The following is a 19,129-nucleotide window of genomic DNA, read 5'->3' as shown; positions in this document are numbered from 1 at the left end:
TGACATACAAAAAGGTGATCAGGTAAATAACGATATAGCCGCACAAATACACTAGTGGGCTGTACTTTACAAAAATCAGACGATGAAACAAACAATGATAATGCCACTGATTAACCTCCCCATACCAAATGACTTTTAGAAAGTGACTTATTTTTTTAAGAACATAGTTTTTTAAAAGTATTTTCCAGTACATGGTTAGTAAGTAAAAGATATCTTAGGAAGAAAACATAAGTTTGATAATAATGTTTACAAATCAAATAGTGTTCTGATGAACTCTTTATTATTAATGACTGATAACGTATCGTTTAACTATTGAGTAAAGCAATGATGTATAGTCGTGGTGAAAAATGACGTCACCACAGATAAGAGAACTTATTTTTCACCTTTTCGAGGAAACGTGTTTTTCTTGAAGAGCTTTTCAGGCGAAGAAAAACCGAAAGTTACTTATTTCCAATTAAATTATTTTTCAAAAAGTATTTCCCATCATACCCAACACACACAGTTTGAGCTTTAAGGTGGTTGATTGATGTGAAGGCACTTCTTTCAAGCCTTTTAGGTCATAAAACACTAAGGGCCCATTTGTCCATAGAAAAAATATCTTCTTTTTTTTTTTTCGGAAAATTTTTACTTTTTTTCTTTAGTAATATTTGGCCACGAAATTGAAGTTAATTTCGAAAATTTAAAAACCTCCAAACACATTCAAATTTTATTCATGTCCAAACACAACTCTAATTTTCAAATACAATTTTTCCTTGAAATTTTCCCTTTTTTCCAGAATTTCACAATTCTTACGTCCAAACGCCCACTAAATTTTGTTGATATATTGTTATATTCATAAAAATAAGGAGTCGTTTGGTATGAGGTATAAAAAGGTATAATGCTGGTATAAAAATTTAATACCACCTTAATATTTTGTTTGGTTAGCAAACTTGGTATAAGTTATCCCAGGATTAAAATTAGTACCGAGATAACTTATATCTTATAGAAGGTGGGGTAATTAGTGCCGGAATAACTTATACCTTCTTAAAAATTATGCAATTGTCATTTTTAATACAACATACCAAACCGTGGATAAAAAACAAAATCAGCATAACTAATCCCAGCATAAGCCGTATTCAAACCAAACGACCCTAAGAGCAGTTTGTGTAAGTTGAGAATTTTTCACCAAGGAGAGAAGGCGAGCAAGTCTGACCCAAAAAAATAAAAGGAGGCTAGTAAGTAGCAAAATTAAATAGTCAGTCTATTAGCACAAGTCAATAGAGAAACAGATAAGACCACCACGAGACAGGCAAGATCATCTCTAGCCAGTGGATATATTGAAGTACGCGGATCGCTATAAAAGTGGACAACCTATTCATTTTCTCTTGAATCATGAGAATACCATATCTTTGCATGCAAAGTTCAAACCCAGCTCAATAGTGGCGGAACAGCTTTATCCTTATAAACTGTGTTTATCAAATTGGCAGGGGAAGGGCAACGACATGATTTTTAGCCAATGGTAGCACCATTTTTCTCCAATTGATGAATTAATTACATTTGGAGACTTGACAACGAAAACGAAATATCCATTGCAGTTCTATTTTGAAGCTTGGTTTCTAAGCCAAGCATCTCTCAGGAAAATTTGTCCCTATAAATTATCCTCTGCCTCAAGCGGTATAGAAAGAAGCAAAAATCAATCCGCTAATCTTCCTCTCGGAGTATTCCATCTCATCATCTTTATTATACCACTTTGATCAACTAATTAGCTTTCTGAGTCTCTTTTCAGCCAAACTGGCAACCTTATTCTGCGGTTCCAGAACGAGTGCATGTCTGAAATCTGGAACGTCCAAATTCACAGTAAATTAATAAACAACCAATTTAAAAGGAAAACAGAAGCCCATCTCTGGCGAGGATACACCATCAACCTAAAACTGATATCTGTGCAATTTTACAAGTGTCTTCAACAAATATGGTTCTACTTTCAATATCACAAAGAAAAAAAGGAAATATAGTTCACGTTAACATGAACCATGAAAAAATGGAAGTGACACAAAAAATTAGAGTGAATAATATTCCCAAATAATATGGTCAATGGGAAAGTGGTTACAAATTGATTATATTTATGTATATAGTGAGAGCTTCGAGCAAAAAGCAATGGTGCAGAGGTGCTGTCCGCACCTACTGCTACTTAAATAGCTATCCCGTGACACACACCACCACCAACAACAACAAAAAAAAAAAAAAAAAAAACAATGAAATCTCATATTTGGGGTCTAGGGAGGGTAGTGTGTGCGCAATCCTTACTCCTAGCTTAAGAAAGTAGAGAGGTTATTTCTGGTAGACTCTTGGCTTAGGAAAAATACAAAGGTAAAGAGGATAAAAAAGCTCAGGAAAGGTAGAAAGTAGGAAATAACAAGCAGTAACACCAGCAGCAATCAGAAAACCAAAGCGCAAGAATCGACAGAAATATGAGAATAAGAAATACAAGATTAACACTATGTATGCCCTAAAACTACTGGTATGAACAAGGTAGACGCTAGGCTACCTAACCTTCTATCCTAATTCTCGACCTCCACACCTTCCTATCAAGGGTCATGTCCTCGGTTAGCTGGAGCATCGCCATGTCTTGCCTAATCACCTCTCCCCAATGCTTCTCGGGGCTTACCCCAACCTCTCCTTAGGCCCTCCAAGACCAACCTCCCACCCCTCCTTACTGGGGCATCAACGCCTCTCCTCTTCACATGTCCGAACCGTCTAAGAGCCCGTTTGAACAAGCTACCAAAAACTACTTATTTTAAAAAGTACTTTGTTCAAAAGTGCTTTTCGAAAAAGTACTTTTTAGGGATTAGCAGCTTGCGTTTGGCCAATTCGTTTGAAAAGTACTTTTTGCGATATTTGATAAGCGAATTGTGTTTGGCCAATCTTTCCAAAGAGTACTTTTGAGTGTCAAATTATGATAAATGACAATAAAGATTAGTTTATATTAGCATTATTTAAAAAGAGAGAAATCTTAAATATTTATTATAAAAGAATTTAATTAATTTTTAATTTTTATGTAATTATATTAAAGTATATGACATAAAGTAATATATATCAAGCTTTTAATCAATATAAAATATAAGCATATAAAAGCAATAATATTAGTAGGAACATATGTGCTTACAAGTTACATGTATAAAAAACACTACCAATTCTTGAGAAAAACAAACTAGGTAATATTACATTATCAACTATATTATATGCATGCATGCCAAGAAAATATATAAATAAAACTACAAAGTGGAGATCATATAATATTGGTATACTATAAGAGAAAAAAATCATACCTTATGAAGAAAGTGCTTGGATCTGGTGATTAGTCTTGTTATTTCAAAGAGTAATAGGAGACGAAGAAAGAAGAAACGGCGGAAGAGAAAAGAAGATATCTATTTTTATTAGAGAGATTATTCCAAATAGGAATAAGAGAAGAAAAATAAAAATACAGTAAATATAAAAAAGAGAAGAAAGGGATGGTAGAAAGAAAAAAAGTATAGGTTAAATTAATAAGGGATGATTTAGGAAATATAATTTTATAGTACGGATATTTTTGTCTTGAAATTAATTTTCTGCTTCTTGGAAAAAGTTAGAATTTGTAGCTTTTTCCCAAAAGCAGAAAAACTGCTTCTGCTGCTGCTTAAAAGCACTTCTCTGTTTTGGCCAAACACCTCATATTTTCAAATAAGTACTTTTTTGGGCAAAAAAAGTACATTTGACCTCTCAGAAGCTTCGCCAAACATGCTCTAAGTCTCGCTTCCGACATCTTATCACCCACGGGGCACTCCCACCTTGTCCCTCATCCATCTCAACATCCTCATTTTTGCCGCATTCATCTTCGTGACACACAAGGCACTAAAAAACAAAATAGCAGCAGAACCAGAAAACAGAAGCCCCCCTCCCCCCCCCCCACACACACCCCACCACCAAATGCGTAGTATAAATCTATATCAAGCTACCAACTTTTAAAATTTACATGACATGACTAAATTAAATTTGGTAACTGTCCTTGTCATTAGCTCCGGAGAGCTCTTATTGATAGGGAGATATCACCTCTGAGCAAATTCTGTACAATTCAAATATTTCTTCCTACATAAAATGGAATCAATATCTGATAAACACTGACGACAAGAATTCATTGCAGAAAGAACGTAAATGAACAGGAAAGATGCACCTTGCAACAGACAGACTCACATAGAAGCACCATAACCTCACCTTGTAGAGCCTCTTTATAGAAGAGAAGCGACTCCCTGGCTGTTCCCCGTCTCAAATAAGCCTTTACATTCTGCAATGAAAATAAATAAATTCCACCCAGTGAGAATGCATTTGGATCATACATGCATCTAATAATTAACCTAAGCTACAAGTGGAAAAAGTAGAATAGCATGAGTCTAACCTTACGTAATTAAGCTTTCACGTAATTAACCTTACGTATAGCTTGTAAAGTGTGGATTTCTTTTTTATTCTCAAGTTGTAGATAAGTAAAGGATTGATTTCCTAGATAAGGTATGCTATTTTCTTCAAATTTAACCTTAGTTTTGATTTTGATTTCAGGAATCAAATTGTATCTACTCAAAAAATTTTTCGTCCGCCGTGGTCAAACTACTCAATATTGTTTGACCAAATCCGGTATGGATCCCATACCCACACCCATACTCGTGTCGTGTCAACATGGGTGCGGCACCTAAACTGCCGTGTCGGAGCAACTTAGTTGAATACTAGTATTATTTTGGATTAATATTACAGTGTTAGATTGGAGTACAACTCAGAAAAAAGAGTTCACTTAATATCAGTTGCACAATTCCAGAAATAAAATTTCTCCTGATACCTTTTTATCAAGTGAAATCGCTTTAGTACAGTCCTCTTCAGCTTGTTGAAAGCTGCAAGTGAAATTACTCGGTAAAATATAAAAATTAGAACATCAAGCACTGACGAAGTTGTTCTACATGATTTTTTATCATACCATCCCAATTCTAAGTAAGCAGCTGCCCTGTTGCAATAGTATGTGGCGTTATCATTCAATTTTATTGCTTCTGTATAGTAGCTCACGGCTTTGTTCCACTGCTTGCCCTTATATGCAGCATTTCCCTACACACACCATGATAAATTAGAAGAACATACTAATGAAAGAACCCATAACTTTCATAAGATAGTAAAGTGAATTATGGATAACTATTAGGCACAACATTATTTCATATTGCATATGCTGTTACTTAACACAGAAATTAAAAATTTGCTAGGACTATGGTAACCACTTAGCAATAGCAACTCGACTAGAAATCAATGTTACAACAATCTTTGTGAAATTGAATGTTTCTGGTATGTCTTATTAGCGGACTCTTCTTCCTTGGAGTAGAGAGACCCGATGCAAGTGAAAGTTAATATTTTTAAGTGCCCCACATGCTGCTCATCAGAGATAATATTGAATACCAGTGCTGGCAGCTAAAAAGCTGTAACAAGGAGATGTGAATTATACTTCAGGTCTTTGTAGCCTCTCGGATGAGGATATAAAACAGTTTGATGCCGCAAAGAGAATTAAGGAACTGAATATAATCATGTTGAACAAAACTAAGCAGTTGACCTTAACATATTAAAAGAAAAAGAGGAGAACAAAACCTTTTCTTTCAAAAGTTCAGATGCATCAATGCTCCCATTGGCATCTGGTAATGGTGATGCACTGGATTGTATGCTTACTTCCTCTTGAAGAGACGAATACATATCCAAGACAGTGTCAAGTAGAAACTTATCAGTCCCGTGAGATGCAATAAATGACAGGGATATAGGATAGTTATCATGCTCTCCAAAAGGAATGGCAGCCTGACATTCAAAACAAGGAACAGAATGTGAAATCACTAAAATATGGAAAGAAATCGGAAGTATGGGGAAGACTAAGTACAGCATGATGCTTGAATACTGCAAATGAAATTACCTGACAGCAGCCTGACATACTGGCAATGCTCAATAAGGCAAATAGTCTATCATGAACTTCAGCCGATAGACCTTTCCTTGACTTTAATTTTGAAGGAGGATCTGTGGTCGTCGGAAGTACCAATATGCTATTGCTCTTCAAATAAAAAAAGTGAGTCCTTGAGATACATATTCCATGAAGACCAAATAGATACCACAAACATGAAAATCAGAGTAAAGATTGTCTGGCTTTAGAATGAACTGAGGTCATATTTTTATATTCAACTTTTAGAAACATTATTTTATGTGATGTGGTCAAGCAGGGGAATCAGGGATCTGTGAGATAAAAACGTTGGTAGTCTAGAAGGTAATGTTGAACTCATTATTAGAATTGGTGTAGAAAGTTTCTTTGATAGTTAAATGTATACATGATTGTATAGCTTTAACATGCTATTAGATATGCCGATACAATAGTTGGATGTAAAAAGTGGGATTATGATATATTGGAATTGTAATAGAAAGAACCATACTAGTGGGCATTATAAAAAGGGAATAGCTAACAAATTGGGTTAATGACATCGACCATCCTGTAACACGAAACTCTATTTGAGGGATAAAAAAAATCAAAGCACGGGGTTTTTGAGAGAGTAACCGAATCACTAACTATACATGAGTGTTACGAATCTTTTTCTATTTAACAACCAACTGCCCATCACCAATAGTCCAATACTATATGTGATATGGCTGTTTCTGGCCAACCAAATGACTCCCTACTTTTTCTGATGTATTGTACATGCCAAACATTGTGGGACAACCCAAAACACAAACATGTTACATGAAATGGGATGCAAGACCAAGTGTTATATTGCATCAGAGATTAAAGTGGTAAGTGACATGGTAAACTTTTCAAACTGTTTCCTTGACATTTGTACCCAAAGTTGTTTGAACATTTAAGTGGTATTGATGAAGATGAGAAGCTAATGGTACCTCATAGCTGCCACCAACGGAGTGGTAAAATCTCAGACCTCACCCCCCCCCCCCCCCCAAAAACAAACACCATCCCCAAAAAGTAAAGTAGGAAAAGAGGATGTATGAGGAAAAAGGAATCATAATAGACAAGAATTTTTTATTTCATATTTAAGCTGCCGTAAGATACCTTCAAAAGATTCTGCATAGCAACTCGCATCTCGGTCCTAACTTTGTAAAGAATTTTAATATTCTCAGGAGTCGAGGTCATTGCTGCAGCAACATGAGCGGAGACTTTAGAACCTAACCTTGGTTTCACCGCTTTCATCCATTCTTCATAATTTGTTTTAAACTCATATCTGAGAAAAATTAAGCAACAGAGATGATGGTCATGGGGAAATCAAAGCCTCGACTACATCAGAATTTTCAACGAGATAAGGTAGGATGAAGAGGAAAAAACCAGAGATAGCACAGATGTAGCTGCTGAGTATGTCTATAAACTAAGTTTAGACAAACAATAAAAAATAATACACTAAAAGGCATACCACAGAGAACCACGTAAGGCAATCTTTCTCGAAAGGCAACAAAAATAAAGAGAATACTAAAGGCTCATATCCAATTCAAAAATAAATCCAGTTCGATATTTACTTATCCAAAAAAAAAAAAAAAAATCCAGTTCGCTAAATTTTTTTTAATGACTGAGAAATCTGTCTCGGACCGACCGCAGCCTTCGAAACTCAGGGATACTTGGTCCACCCCCTACCCTTATCCACTTAAACACCAGGCTTAGTTCGCAATGTCGCAGGGCTCGAACCTGTGACCTAAGTCACAAGTCCCTCAACCTTTGCCACTTGAACTAAGCCCTGCAGGCAAAAAATCCAGTTCGACATTTCCCACCACTACCTGCTATCCGTCGGAGCTTTACTACTAATAGAGAAGATCAGCAGCTCCTTGCACACGGTTGTCAGCGCTTTACTGCTAAAAGTGCAAAATGCAGCACTATAACTATCAATTAACAAGTCACGTGCTACTTAACTTCCAAATAATTGCAGTTTTGACAAAGCTATTGATATATTGACAAGGTGGAGTGCTTTAAGATATGAAAAACTCCAGCTAGCGGTTGAAAGTCTCAAGGTGAAAGTGGTTTAGTGAAACATACTGCCAGTGCTAGGTGTGCCCCATAGTTGCTTTGGTGATAAATCATAAATTACGCAGAAATCTTTCAGATATAGTGAACAGAGCAAAGGTGAGAATCCTACTACATTTGCAAGATGAATATGGTCACGATTGAGAATTTAGCGAAACAGCAGAACAATTTAGAATAGGATCAAAAAATGGGTTTTCGAATATGAAACCATTCAGCTCCAATTCCAGTATCCCCTCTATGTCAAATACTTCATAATGAGTTTATGCATCATCTAATGTGCAAGAGTATCAAATAATTAGTTTACTACGAATCAGATCTAGAGTTGTCCATAAACTTGAGACTATTTCTTGAATCAAACAACAGAGAAGTAGCTTTCTTTATTCTACAAGTGAACCAAGACTTTAGTGAAGATGAGGAAAAGAAGAATATACAAACTAGCTAGGCAAACAGTGGACTCTCGTTGAAGGAGAGAAACAACCATCTTCTCCCCATGGATTTACAGAACTCAAGATGAGATTCCCAACGCCACAAAAGAAAAGGCAAAAGGAGAACCTCTGGGAAACAAACTATCTCCATGCAGATGGAACCCAGGAGGGTACAGGAGACGTTGCAAGAAAGAAGCAGATGATCTTGCCAACAAATAAACCACGCTGGAGGGCAGGTCGATATTTTGCACATGCGTGCCTGAGGTTCCTCACATAGACAAACACTGCTATCTCACAAGGTGGCCAACCCAATGCAGGAGGCCATAACTAAACTGTAGCCAGATGCTATTAGCTTTCTGTCCAAAAGAGAGAGAGAGAGAGAGAGAGAGAGAGAGAGAGAGAGGAGTTGACAGGAAGGGCTTTGGAGATTTTCGTGGACAGATTTTTGTGAAGAGAGAATCCAGCAAATGAGATGCTCAAAATTTTCTGAAACCAATTCTGGTGCATACTAAATTATAAACCACTAAGATACGGCACATAGCAGGACATGCTATCAGACAGAAAAAGTGAAAGTGGAAAGCATAATAAGAGCAGCTTAAAAAGTCTTTCTAGTAAGAAAATCAGACTAGTCCATCAAAGAATGGAATGTGCATGACCTTTGAAGAAGAAACATCACAGAAGAGAGAGCCGTCAGGGTAGACATCCCATTTTGCTGGTTGGCTGAGTCCTCACGAAAACCCTTCAAGCTGGGTACATTTGATGCAATATACTGCCCAAGGTTCAGATGTTTCGGTGTCTGGTCTGTGCAAATACAAGAAAAATAAGTGATACAAAGGAAGTAGATAATACCAGCATCTGCCACCCGAATGACTGCATCGAAGAATTGTAATACTTATAAATTAGGAGGAAAAAGGACAAGGCAACCTGCAACTTACATCCAGATAATTTTTCTATTACTTTGCTCACAACATACATCGTCTTCTGCTTTGGTACTTTACACAGCTGAAAAAGATCATCGGCTATGACAAAGTATCTTGTCCTCTTAGGTTCAACTGATGCTAACTGAAGTAAAACATGTCCAACTCGATGCAGCACAGATGGATCACGGGCCAACCATCCTGATAAAGGCATTGCTATCATCAAAAATTGAAACTGATATAATGCCTAGCACTAATACCTGAGAATTCTGCATATTTTTCCAATAGTGACCAATGTAAACTTTTTTTTTTAAATAACAGTGACCATCTTAATTTTCAGTTAATCAAACTTCAGAAGCTGAAATTTCAGCTTTACCATCAACACATTAGCCAAGGCATCTATAAAATGATCCAGATACGCCTCAGTCATGAGCATATGCAATCCCCCCCCCCCCCCCATTGCTTTTACCGAACTTCTTGTATCAACCAGTCATCGAAAATATCTTTGTTCTCTGTGTCTTTTGTTAGTTTAGTGTTTACTTTTGTGATACATAATAAATTGTCCATTGTTGATTCTTTTAAAGAATAGATCGTCGCAATTAGATGAAGGAATAAAATATGAAAGGATACTATGATTCAAGGAAATTTAATGAAAGGATATATGATCAACCAACATTTATCGGCTCAATAGTTCACTCGCCTATACAAGGTTGACTGACCTGTAGACCTAATATAAACTCTTTTTCCCCGCAATAGTCCCTTAACCCACTTCCATTCATGCATTTTATTTTAAATGTATTTGCAGCTAAAATGTCTAAAACAGTAGATTGCAAAACGGCACGCAATTGCAAATTTCCCACCAGGCACCCCTAAGTACGATTCCCACAAACCTAGTCAATATGGAACACCTTCTGCAGGTTTCATGGTAATGAAAAAGGAGTAGCTGAGGGCAATTGCCTCGGGAGCCACAAGTCTGTAATTGGATAGTTGTTAGCCCCTCGGCTTGATTGATCGAACATGGCATGGGCGTGACGAGGGATTTACATGATGGACCTCGGCACGGCCCTACGATGACTGTGGCATCATGTTGACAAGGCTGTCCGACATGGGCAGGTGTTGATGGGCATGGACTGTGGCACGACGGCATGTGGCTAAGGTGCCAAGGCATAACAAGACCATAGCATTGGTGTGGCCATGGCAAGGCAAAGACAACGGGCAGCAGAAGCATAGCAAAGGCCGGAAAAACTAAGGCAAGCTAAGGCAGAGCGTGGCAAGGCAGATGGGCGCGGACAAGGCAATGTCATGGGCGAGTTGGGCATGCGGCAGTGGCAGACATGCGCGCAAAGGCATGCTGCACGAGAGCTTGGCGCGAAGACATGACAGAGTTGGCCTGTTGGCGGCAAAATTCAAAGGTTGCGCCCATGTGCCACGCACATGCAAGGCAGTTGGCCAGCTTGGGCACTTTCCTGTTTTTCAGCATAGTGGCTATGTGGGGCTGTGGGAAGTTGTCTTGTTTAAAATTCAAAATTTAAAATCTCTTGCAGTTGGGGATGTCAACTGCTAGGTTTTGGATAGGGCTGTGAGCCAAAAACGTTGCTTATATATCCTTAGTCTAGGCAGATTATCAAGGTAGAGTGTTGGCTGCCTTTGACTCCTTTTTGTAAGGCTGTTTTTATGTGCTTCTTTATAGCACGAGTTAATACAAAGTTGGGAAAAAATTCCTGTAAGCTGTGTGTAAGTTGTGTGCCTTGTCTGATTTCTATATGCTGTCATAATCTAAGTGTTAAGCCCAAAACGTGAGGGAAAAAGAAGAGGGACGAGTCATTGTTGTGTGACCGCCGTGCAGTGTCAACACGAAAAAAATTGACCCTGTAACAATAGCCATTGAGCAACATCAAGACAATCGCAATGGTCCCAGCCCTTATTGCGCAAAAATTCATTTGAAGGTTAACATAATCATAATTCATATGGTTTCAATGGAAGTACTACTAACTCTTAGATATGAGCATGCAGTCTTATCCACCAAACTTGGTATGGACCTGCCTCTGGAAGGAGGAGAACAATAGTAAAGTCCGCCATAGTCCACATGTTGAGGAGTAGAAGAAGGAAGAAGCGAAGGAGCAAAAGGAGGAATGAAAATCCAATATTTAAAAATTGTATCCATAGGCTCGTGTTTGATTAGCTACTAGTAGTAGGTGAAAGAATTGCTCACCAACTCAATAATCAATAATTGATCTGAGCAGAGGGACAGACTGGACACGGCTTACACTCCTAAGGGATGCGACAGTAAAAATTTCCTGCAATGAGCGAGAGCCTGATAGACCAGTGCCACGTAGAGATGAAGTGCCCAAGGTTAGAGAACCTTTTTCCTAGAAAAGGCAATGACGTTATTTGGAGAATAAGCATCGACAAGGGATGCAAGCGTTACAAGAAATGATTGAGAGTTCAGCTCCCGTTAGGCCATAGAATTTGGGAGCTTTTTTTCAAATTTTGTTTTCAAATATCCATTTGTTTATAGATTTTAACCATTTTTGGCAAATTTTGAAAACAAAATCTTCAAATCTCAAAAACAGCTCTAGAGTAGTTTTTGAAGTTTTCTACTCACAAAACTTCAAATTATTTTCAAGTAAAATGCATGTCCAAACACAATTTCAACTTTCAAAAATCATTCTTCATCTCATCTTCAAAAACTCATTTTTTTTTTAAATTTCAACCAAATCTATGTCCAAACGCTAGCTAAGAATCTGTAGATAGTTTTATGTCCACCTTAAAATCCTAAGGATCAATCCTTGAGAGGCAGTGCAAGTATCAAGCTGGAATACAATATGGGCAGCGGATATTTCCAAGGGAATGGTGAAATGTATGGATTGGAAAGAACACCAATGGTAAAAGTACTTTATTGGGCCAATACCGACAATAGGAGACGAACGCTGGGAGCTATTAGGAAGGAAAGCATTATAAGAAACGATAGTGATGGTAGTGCAAAGAACTAAGTTAGAGAAAATTGAATATTTCAGAATGCGTGAGAATGCTTTCGTGAGAATGGTGCCTCTGTTTTTATTGATTTTATTTACAGATACAAAGTTACCTTATTTACTATAATTTCCTATCCTTCTAATTATGGATAGCTTCATTAACCATACACCAATGGTTAATGAAGATAACAATAGTTCCATTGAGAAGCTGAAGATGAATTGTTTAGTCCTATTTTATTTTTGGTATAAACATGAGTACTTACAAAGAAGCTGAATTTATTTATGAGATTTTAGATTACTTATGATAGGTTAAGACTTAGGAACTCAGGCTTCAACTCTCCTTATAACTATATAGGACTACACTGCTCTGTAATCTAATTTTATTATATATACTAATATGTTACCTTCTCAAAAAAAAAAAAAAAACATACACCAATAGTTGCTAACACTAATACAGCGGTCACCTAATTGCCTCATAACATTAAGTAGCTGCCTCATAAATCTGAAATAGTTTAACACTCTACTTCAAACTCGTGTATGAATTTGTCCCTATTATACTTGATAATGGCCTGAATCTAACATTTGCAAATAGAATCAAAACATGATTAAAAAACCATTAATAGCACTTTAGAATTTGTAAAAAATGTGGACAATTGAGTGGACATGTCTACTACACGAAATGTTGACTTCACAGGTCAATTGATGTGAGGTGATTGGAGATGTCATTTGACCCAGATAGCTAACAAGATCAGTCAGCTGAAGTAGATTGTTGACTTGACTGATTATTCACATGGCTGCGAATGTGGCAGCTAATGTGGACTGTTGACATGGTTGTTAATGCCAGTACTAGACCTAGCATGTGGGGCATGGGGTGCTGAGGAGGATTCTAGAGTAAGTTTTTACCATTGTATTCACCTTAAGAAAACACACCCTCTGGTGTTCTGAAGTAGATTGTTGACTTGACTGGTTATTCACATGGCTGCGAATTTGGCAGCTAATCTGGACTGTTGACATGGTTGTTAATGCCAGTACTAGACCTAGCAAGTGGGGCATGGGGCGCTGAGGAGGATTCTAGAGTAAGTTTTTACCATTGTATTCACCTTAAGAAAACACACCTTCTGGTGTGGCCAGTCGACAAATTTGACAAGACAAATAGATGGGGCACGTTATTTTTACAAATATGTGACAAGCTGGACAACGCCAAAGAAGAAATCTCAATAAGATAGGACTGTAGAATGCAGAAATAGGTTGCCAGCAATGTGGCTAAAGATAAAGTAGAAAAATATGGAGTATCCTCTAAGATCCTGCATGCGTTAAGAAATTTAGAAACAACACTTAACTTTAAAATATCCAGGAATGCCCTTGTAATAGAAATGTTTCCAAGTCCTTGATTATTACTAAATATTGTAGTTTTTTATTATTTCCTTTAATTCATTAACTTATTTATTCCTGAGGAAGCCACCTAATTTACATTAGCCCAATTAAATAGTTGCCTAATAAATCAAGACATGTTTTAGTAAGTTCTTGTGTCAACTAGTTTTATGGTTGTGAAGAGTATCAGAAATTGGGGCTGGATTGGGGCCTACAACGGTAAAGAAGAGAACAGGTAAAATTTCCTTTTTATCCCATTTGGCATAAAAACTTTTCAACCTTTTTTCTCCTTTTTTTGGTGCTGTTCTAATATGAAAAAGGGAAGAACTTTTTATTATCCTGGTTTCCACCAATGCGTTTTGCAATAAAAAGTTTAAGGGACTTTTGCTGGGAGGCTATTTCTACCTCTTCATTAAATGCTTACATACAACTGCAGATAAAGATTTTGGCCTCCTATTAGTCACAAAGCAAATACTGTGGTAATAGTTTGGAGATAACGAAATTATACATACCAATACTGTCTAAACTTTGCGATACAGGCAGGACGCCAATAGTTGATATGGCTCCATGTGATGGTCTAAACCCAAGGACACCACAAAATGCTGCTGGTACTCTAATGCACCCAGTCGTATCAGTACCTGCAATAATTCAGCCTCTGTAACCATCTAATTTCCTGAATCTGAAGTCAAATTCTTTTACAAATTATTACCACTCCAATCTAGTTAAACAAAAACCAATCAACCTCGTAAAAATTAAATCCATAGGTCTTCTTTTATTATCCAAAAGAAGAAAAAGAAAAAGAAAAAAAAAAGGGAAGGCACCAAAGAGGAGGCCTTGACTACAGCATATCTTCAGTAGGTCCAACATATTCGTGCATCATATGCATACTTTAAACCATTACAACTTAATCAAAATGAAACAGAGAACACAAGAAGAGGAAAATTTTGAATCAGTGACTCTTAATAACTGTAACTTCAATTGAAAAAACATACCTAGAGCAAAATCAACTAGTTCAGCTGCAACAGCAACAGCCGAACCACTGGATGAGCCACCCGGACTATGAGATCGCACTTTTGGATTTGTTGGAGTACCGTAGTGCAGATTCTCTCCAGTAACCCTGAAACATTCCGGGGGGAGGAAAGTTAGCGGCTTAGTGCAGCGTCCAATAACAGCCATTGATATAGCTGAAAATCATACTCCCTCCATCCCAAATTTTCAAACACTCTTGCCATTTTGAGACATTCGAGAATGTTTGTTACCATTCCATTCCTATACATCTTTCACAACTTTTAAGAATTCAAATTCATTGAATGATTCAATATTTGGATTTTGATGAGATGTTTTCTCTATCAAACTACTGTTCATGATTAATTTAATGTTTATCTAATAGATATACAGGGTGTGTTTGGTATGAGGGAAAATGACTTCCAGGAAAATATCATGAGGAAATCATGGCGTTTGGTACGACGGAAGTCATTTTTCATGGAAAACATTTTCCATCAAAAGGAGGAAAATGATCTCTCTCACTTGTGGGCTGAAGTCATTTTCCTTGCAACTATCACAATATCTAACTTCATATTATTTGTTTCAATTAACAGTTAGACATTACCATTAATCTCTAGTACCCAAAATTTCTTCAAAACACTCTCCCATTTGTGGATATTATTGTTAATCTTTAGTATATATTTCTTCTGGGGAAAAACTTCACTCACCAACCAAATACTAGAAAACATTTTCTAGGAAAATATTTCCATGAAACATTTTCTAAGAAAATATTTTCCATGGAAAATGACTTCCTTCATACCAAACACACCTATGATTCAAATTAACTTTTGAAACTCCGTATCCAAATAAATATCGTCATATAAAATGAGAAGGATTAACGCCAAAGAATACATAGTATTAAAGCATAGCTACCCGAGTCCGAATTCATCCATGATGGTCTTTCCAACACAAGTAGCACCATTCTTCAAAAGAGCAGTCACGACCATGGCTGTCTTCGTAGCCACCTCATGCGTCCGCTTCCACTCCGGACTACCGAAACCCGTCACATATTCCTTCACATCAATACTATAGCAGCGCAAATACAGGGAAAAAAAAAAACAGTTTAAAACCAATTCCACGTCCAAAATTGCATTTATGAAAACAAAAATGTTAGTCCAAAAAGAACAATTTAAAAACAAACTGTTCTTTATCAAATGGCCAAATTTATTTAACAGAGGAGTGTGACGAACTTGTCTTTGATGGCAAAAGTGAGGGCAGAAAGGGAAAGTGGAGCAGCAGGAGGAGGTGGTTGAGGAAACGGAAGCAGCTCAACGCGTTCAATGAACGCGCCAAAATCTTCTTTGATTGAGTTTCTGGCTTTCAATCGTCGCCGTTGAACTTCAGCCAGGATCAATATTCCGGCGACACCGACGCCGATCACAACCCAGATTTTGGGGTTCGATACATTTAGCTTCGATAATTTTGTCATCACCGGAGTTTGGTCGGCGAATTTAAGGGTTTAAGGAACAGCGGAAATGGTAGTACTGATTTTTGGGGTTTTAGAGAGGAGAGGACAGGGAAATGGGGTTTAAGAGGAGCTTTGTCTGCGCAGCTGTAGAACCTTCCACGTGCTTGCGCGCGTTTTCTTCACGCGCGAATCTTCCTTTTTCCGCAAGAAACAAGAAAACAATTCCTTTTATCACTTGTTATGAAAGTTATTATTATAGTTACTTTACTAGGATATTTGGCCAAGCTTTTACGACGTCAAAAGCGTAATTTTAATTAAGAAAATATATTTTTAAAAATTTAAGGTGTTTGGCCAATACAAAAAAATAATTTTAAGCAGAAGTCGAAATAATTTTTTTGAAGATAAATAACAAGTTCTAGCTTCTTCAACAAGTAGAAGTAGAAGTAAAAATTATATTTTTTACAAAAAAAATCTTATGGAAGATTTATATTGTTTAAATTATCCCTCATTAATTAAACCTTTTCTTTTTTTTCTACTATCCCTTTCTTCTCTTTTTTATTTTAGTGTATATTTTTATTCTTCTTCTCCTCTCCTATCCTCTTTGGAATAGTCTCGCTACTATAAATATTTTTTTTAAGCTGTCGTTTCTTCTTTTCTTCATCTCATATCTCTCTTTGAAATAATTTACAAGGTTAATCACCAAATTCAAACACTCTTGTAACGATCCGACCAATCGTTTTGAGCCTTAGCATTCCATTAGGTGGTTTAAGGTCTTGAGAGGTTTCATATTATGTATTATGACTTGCGTGTATAGTCGGTTTCGGTTTTCGGGCGATTCGGGATTTAATTGAAAAAATGATTTTTGTTTTAGAAGCTTAAGTGGTAAGAGTTAACTGGAGTTTGATTTTTGTGTAGACGACTTCAGAATGTTGTTTTGATGATTCCAATAGCTTCGTATGGTGATTTTGGACTTAGGCGTATGTGTGGATTTTGATTTGGAGGTCCGTAGGTTGATCTGATGCTTTTTGGCGAAAGTTCGAAAGATGAAGGTTTGGAAGGTTGAAAAGTTTGACCATGAGTTGACTTTGTTGATATCGAGTTCGGATTATGATTCCGGGAGTTGATATAGGTATGTTGTGTCATTTGGGACTTGCATGAAAATTTTGGGGTCATTCCGAGTTGATTTGATATGACTCGGCGCGAGTTGTAGAAGTTGATAGTTCATTAGTTCATTAGTTCATTAGGCTTGAATTGAGGTGTGATTTGTAGTTTTGTTGTTGTTTGGTGTGATTTGAGGCCTCGAATAGGTCCACATTATGTTTTGAGATTGGTTAGTGCTATTGGACGGGGTCTCGGGGGGCCTCGGATGTATTTCGGACGTGTTTAAAATCATTTGGATTATGTTGGTTGAAGCTGGTTTGGGCAGGGATCTGGTGTGGTCGCGCCTGCGGACCATTGGGCGCAGGTGCGGACGAGAGGGCAGAGAAGAGAGCTGACTGGGAGCTGAGGTGTTGTGCATCTCCGATGTCATTCTCGCAGATGCGGCTCCACAGGTACGAGTCAGTATGCGCAGGTGCGGTAGTGAGCTTGGTAGGAGGTTTCCACAGATGCAAGGTTTTGTTGCAAAAGCGGCCGCGCAGGTGCGCTTCATTGTTCGCAAATGCAGTGTCTTGGACGCATAAGCGGACATTTGGGATTTTAGTTGATTTCGCATCTGCGATGATATTTTCGCAGATGCGGTTTCGCAAATGCAACTGAGGGTCTGCAAAAGCGAAAGTGCTAGGCAGAACATGTTATATATCGAGGGTTCGATTGTTTTTATCACATATTGAGTTGTAGAGCTCGATTTTGACCGATTTTGGAGGGGATTTTTACCATTTGGATTGGGGTAAGTTTTCTTGACTATGGTTTGGATATATTTCATGATTCCATCTTTTTTTTATCATTTAATTAGTGATTTAAATTGGAGGAAATTGGAGATTTTTGTAAAAACTTTCTAAAATATAAAATGATGATTTGAAGACCGAATTTGAGGTCAGAATTGGATGATTTTGGTATGGTTGAACTCGTATCGAAATGGGTGTTCGAATTTAGTGAATTTTATTGGGTTCCGATGTGCGGGCCCGGTGTTGACTTTTTGGATTTACTTTTTGGTTTTCATTAAAGATCGAAACTTTATTATCCAAAATTATTTTTTATGGCTTTTATTTTTGATATTAAGTTATTTTGGTTAGATTTGAGCCGTCCGGAGGTTGTTTCACACGGGAAGGTCTTTTGAGAGTATTGATTTAGCTTCTTTGAGGTAAGTATCTTACCTAACCTTGTGTGTGGGAACTACCCCTTAGGATTTGGGTTGAATGTATTGTTTGAATTATGTGGAAGATGTGTACATGAGGTGACGAGTTTGTACCCGGCTTATATGTGGCAAAATTGACCGGTTTAGACTCTTATGTTACTTTATGCATTTAATTAGAAGTTATTATTACTTGTTACGTCTTTCATTGTTGAATTCAGTCTTATATGCTTAGATTGTAGTCGTTATTTCATGCTCTAGCTTCCATTGCCGAGTTTACTATTATGTGTCTTAATTGAAGTTACTAATACATGCTAGATCTTTCATTGTCAAGTTTATTATGCTTTAACCGAAGTTTTTTGTACATGTTCTATTTATCGTAGTTGAGTTACTCTTATATGTATTCAATTGAAGTTATTAGTGTACGTCATGCCTTTCATTGTTAAGTTCATTCATAAGTAAGTAATGGGAGTTGGACTTGTTGAGAGTTATTAACCTATTTTAGTTGAAGTTGTTGTTTTATGGAGTATCCTTCATTGTTGAGTTATTTTTCGTTTCATTCTGTTGTTATTAAGATTCTTGTTCACATTGTGGTTGAGCCGTGGGCTGTTGTGGTGACACCGATTTTGTTGTTTTGGAAAGGTTGTGGCCTATGGGCACTTAT

General features: G+C 37.1%; 1 protein-coding gene across 1 annotated transcript; it reads right to left on the bottom strand.

Moving 5' to 3' along the window:
• Window positions 1–1,219: 1,219 nt before the first annotated feature.
• LOC107780272 (outer envelope protein 64, mitochondrial) lies at window positions 1,220–16,398 on the bottom strand. Its single transcript, XM_075234337.1, has 13 exons — window positions 15,955–16,398; window positions 15,638–15,790; window positions 14,713–14,837; window positions 14,233–14,358; window positions 9,393–9,575; window positions 9,114–9,258; window positions 7,076–7,244; window positions 5,942–6,076; window positions 5,629–5,829; window positions 4,976–5,100; window positions 4,841–4,892; window positions 4,228–4,297; window positions 1,220–1,816 (listed from the first exon to the last, which is right to left on the bottom strand). Exons 1-13 carry the CDS (start codon window positions 16,191–16,193, stop codon window positions 1,734–1,736), a joined length of 1,806 nt encoding a protein of 601 aa, XP_075090438.1. The 5' UTR covers window positions 16,194–16,398; the 3' UTR covers window positions 1,220–1,733.
• Window positions 16,399–19,129: the final 2,731 nt, after the last annotated feature.

Source organism: Nicotiana tabacum, chromosome 2, assembly GCF_000715075.1.
Source record: "Nicotiana tabacum cultivar K326 chromosome 2, ASM71507v2, whole genome shotgun sequence".
Classification (NCBI taxonomy): domain Eukaryota; kingdom Viridiplantae; phylum Streptophyta; class Magnoliopsida; order Solanales; family Solanaceae; genus Nicotiana; species Nicotiana tabacum.
This window is presented reverse-complemented; position numbering and strand designations above follow the sequence as displayed.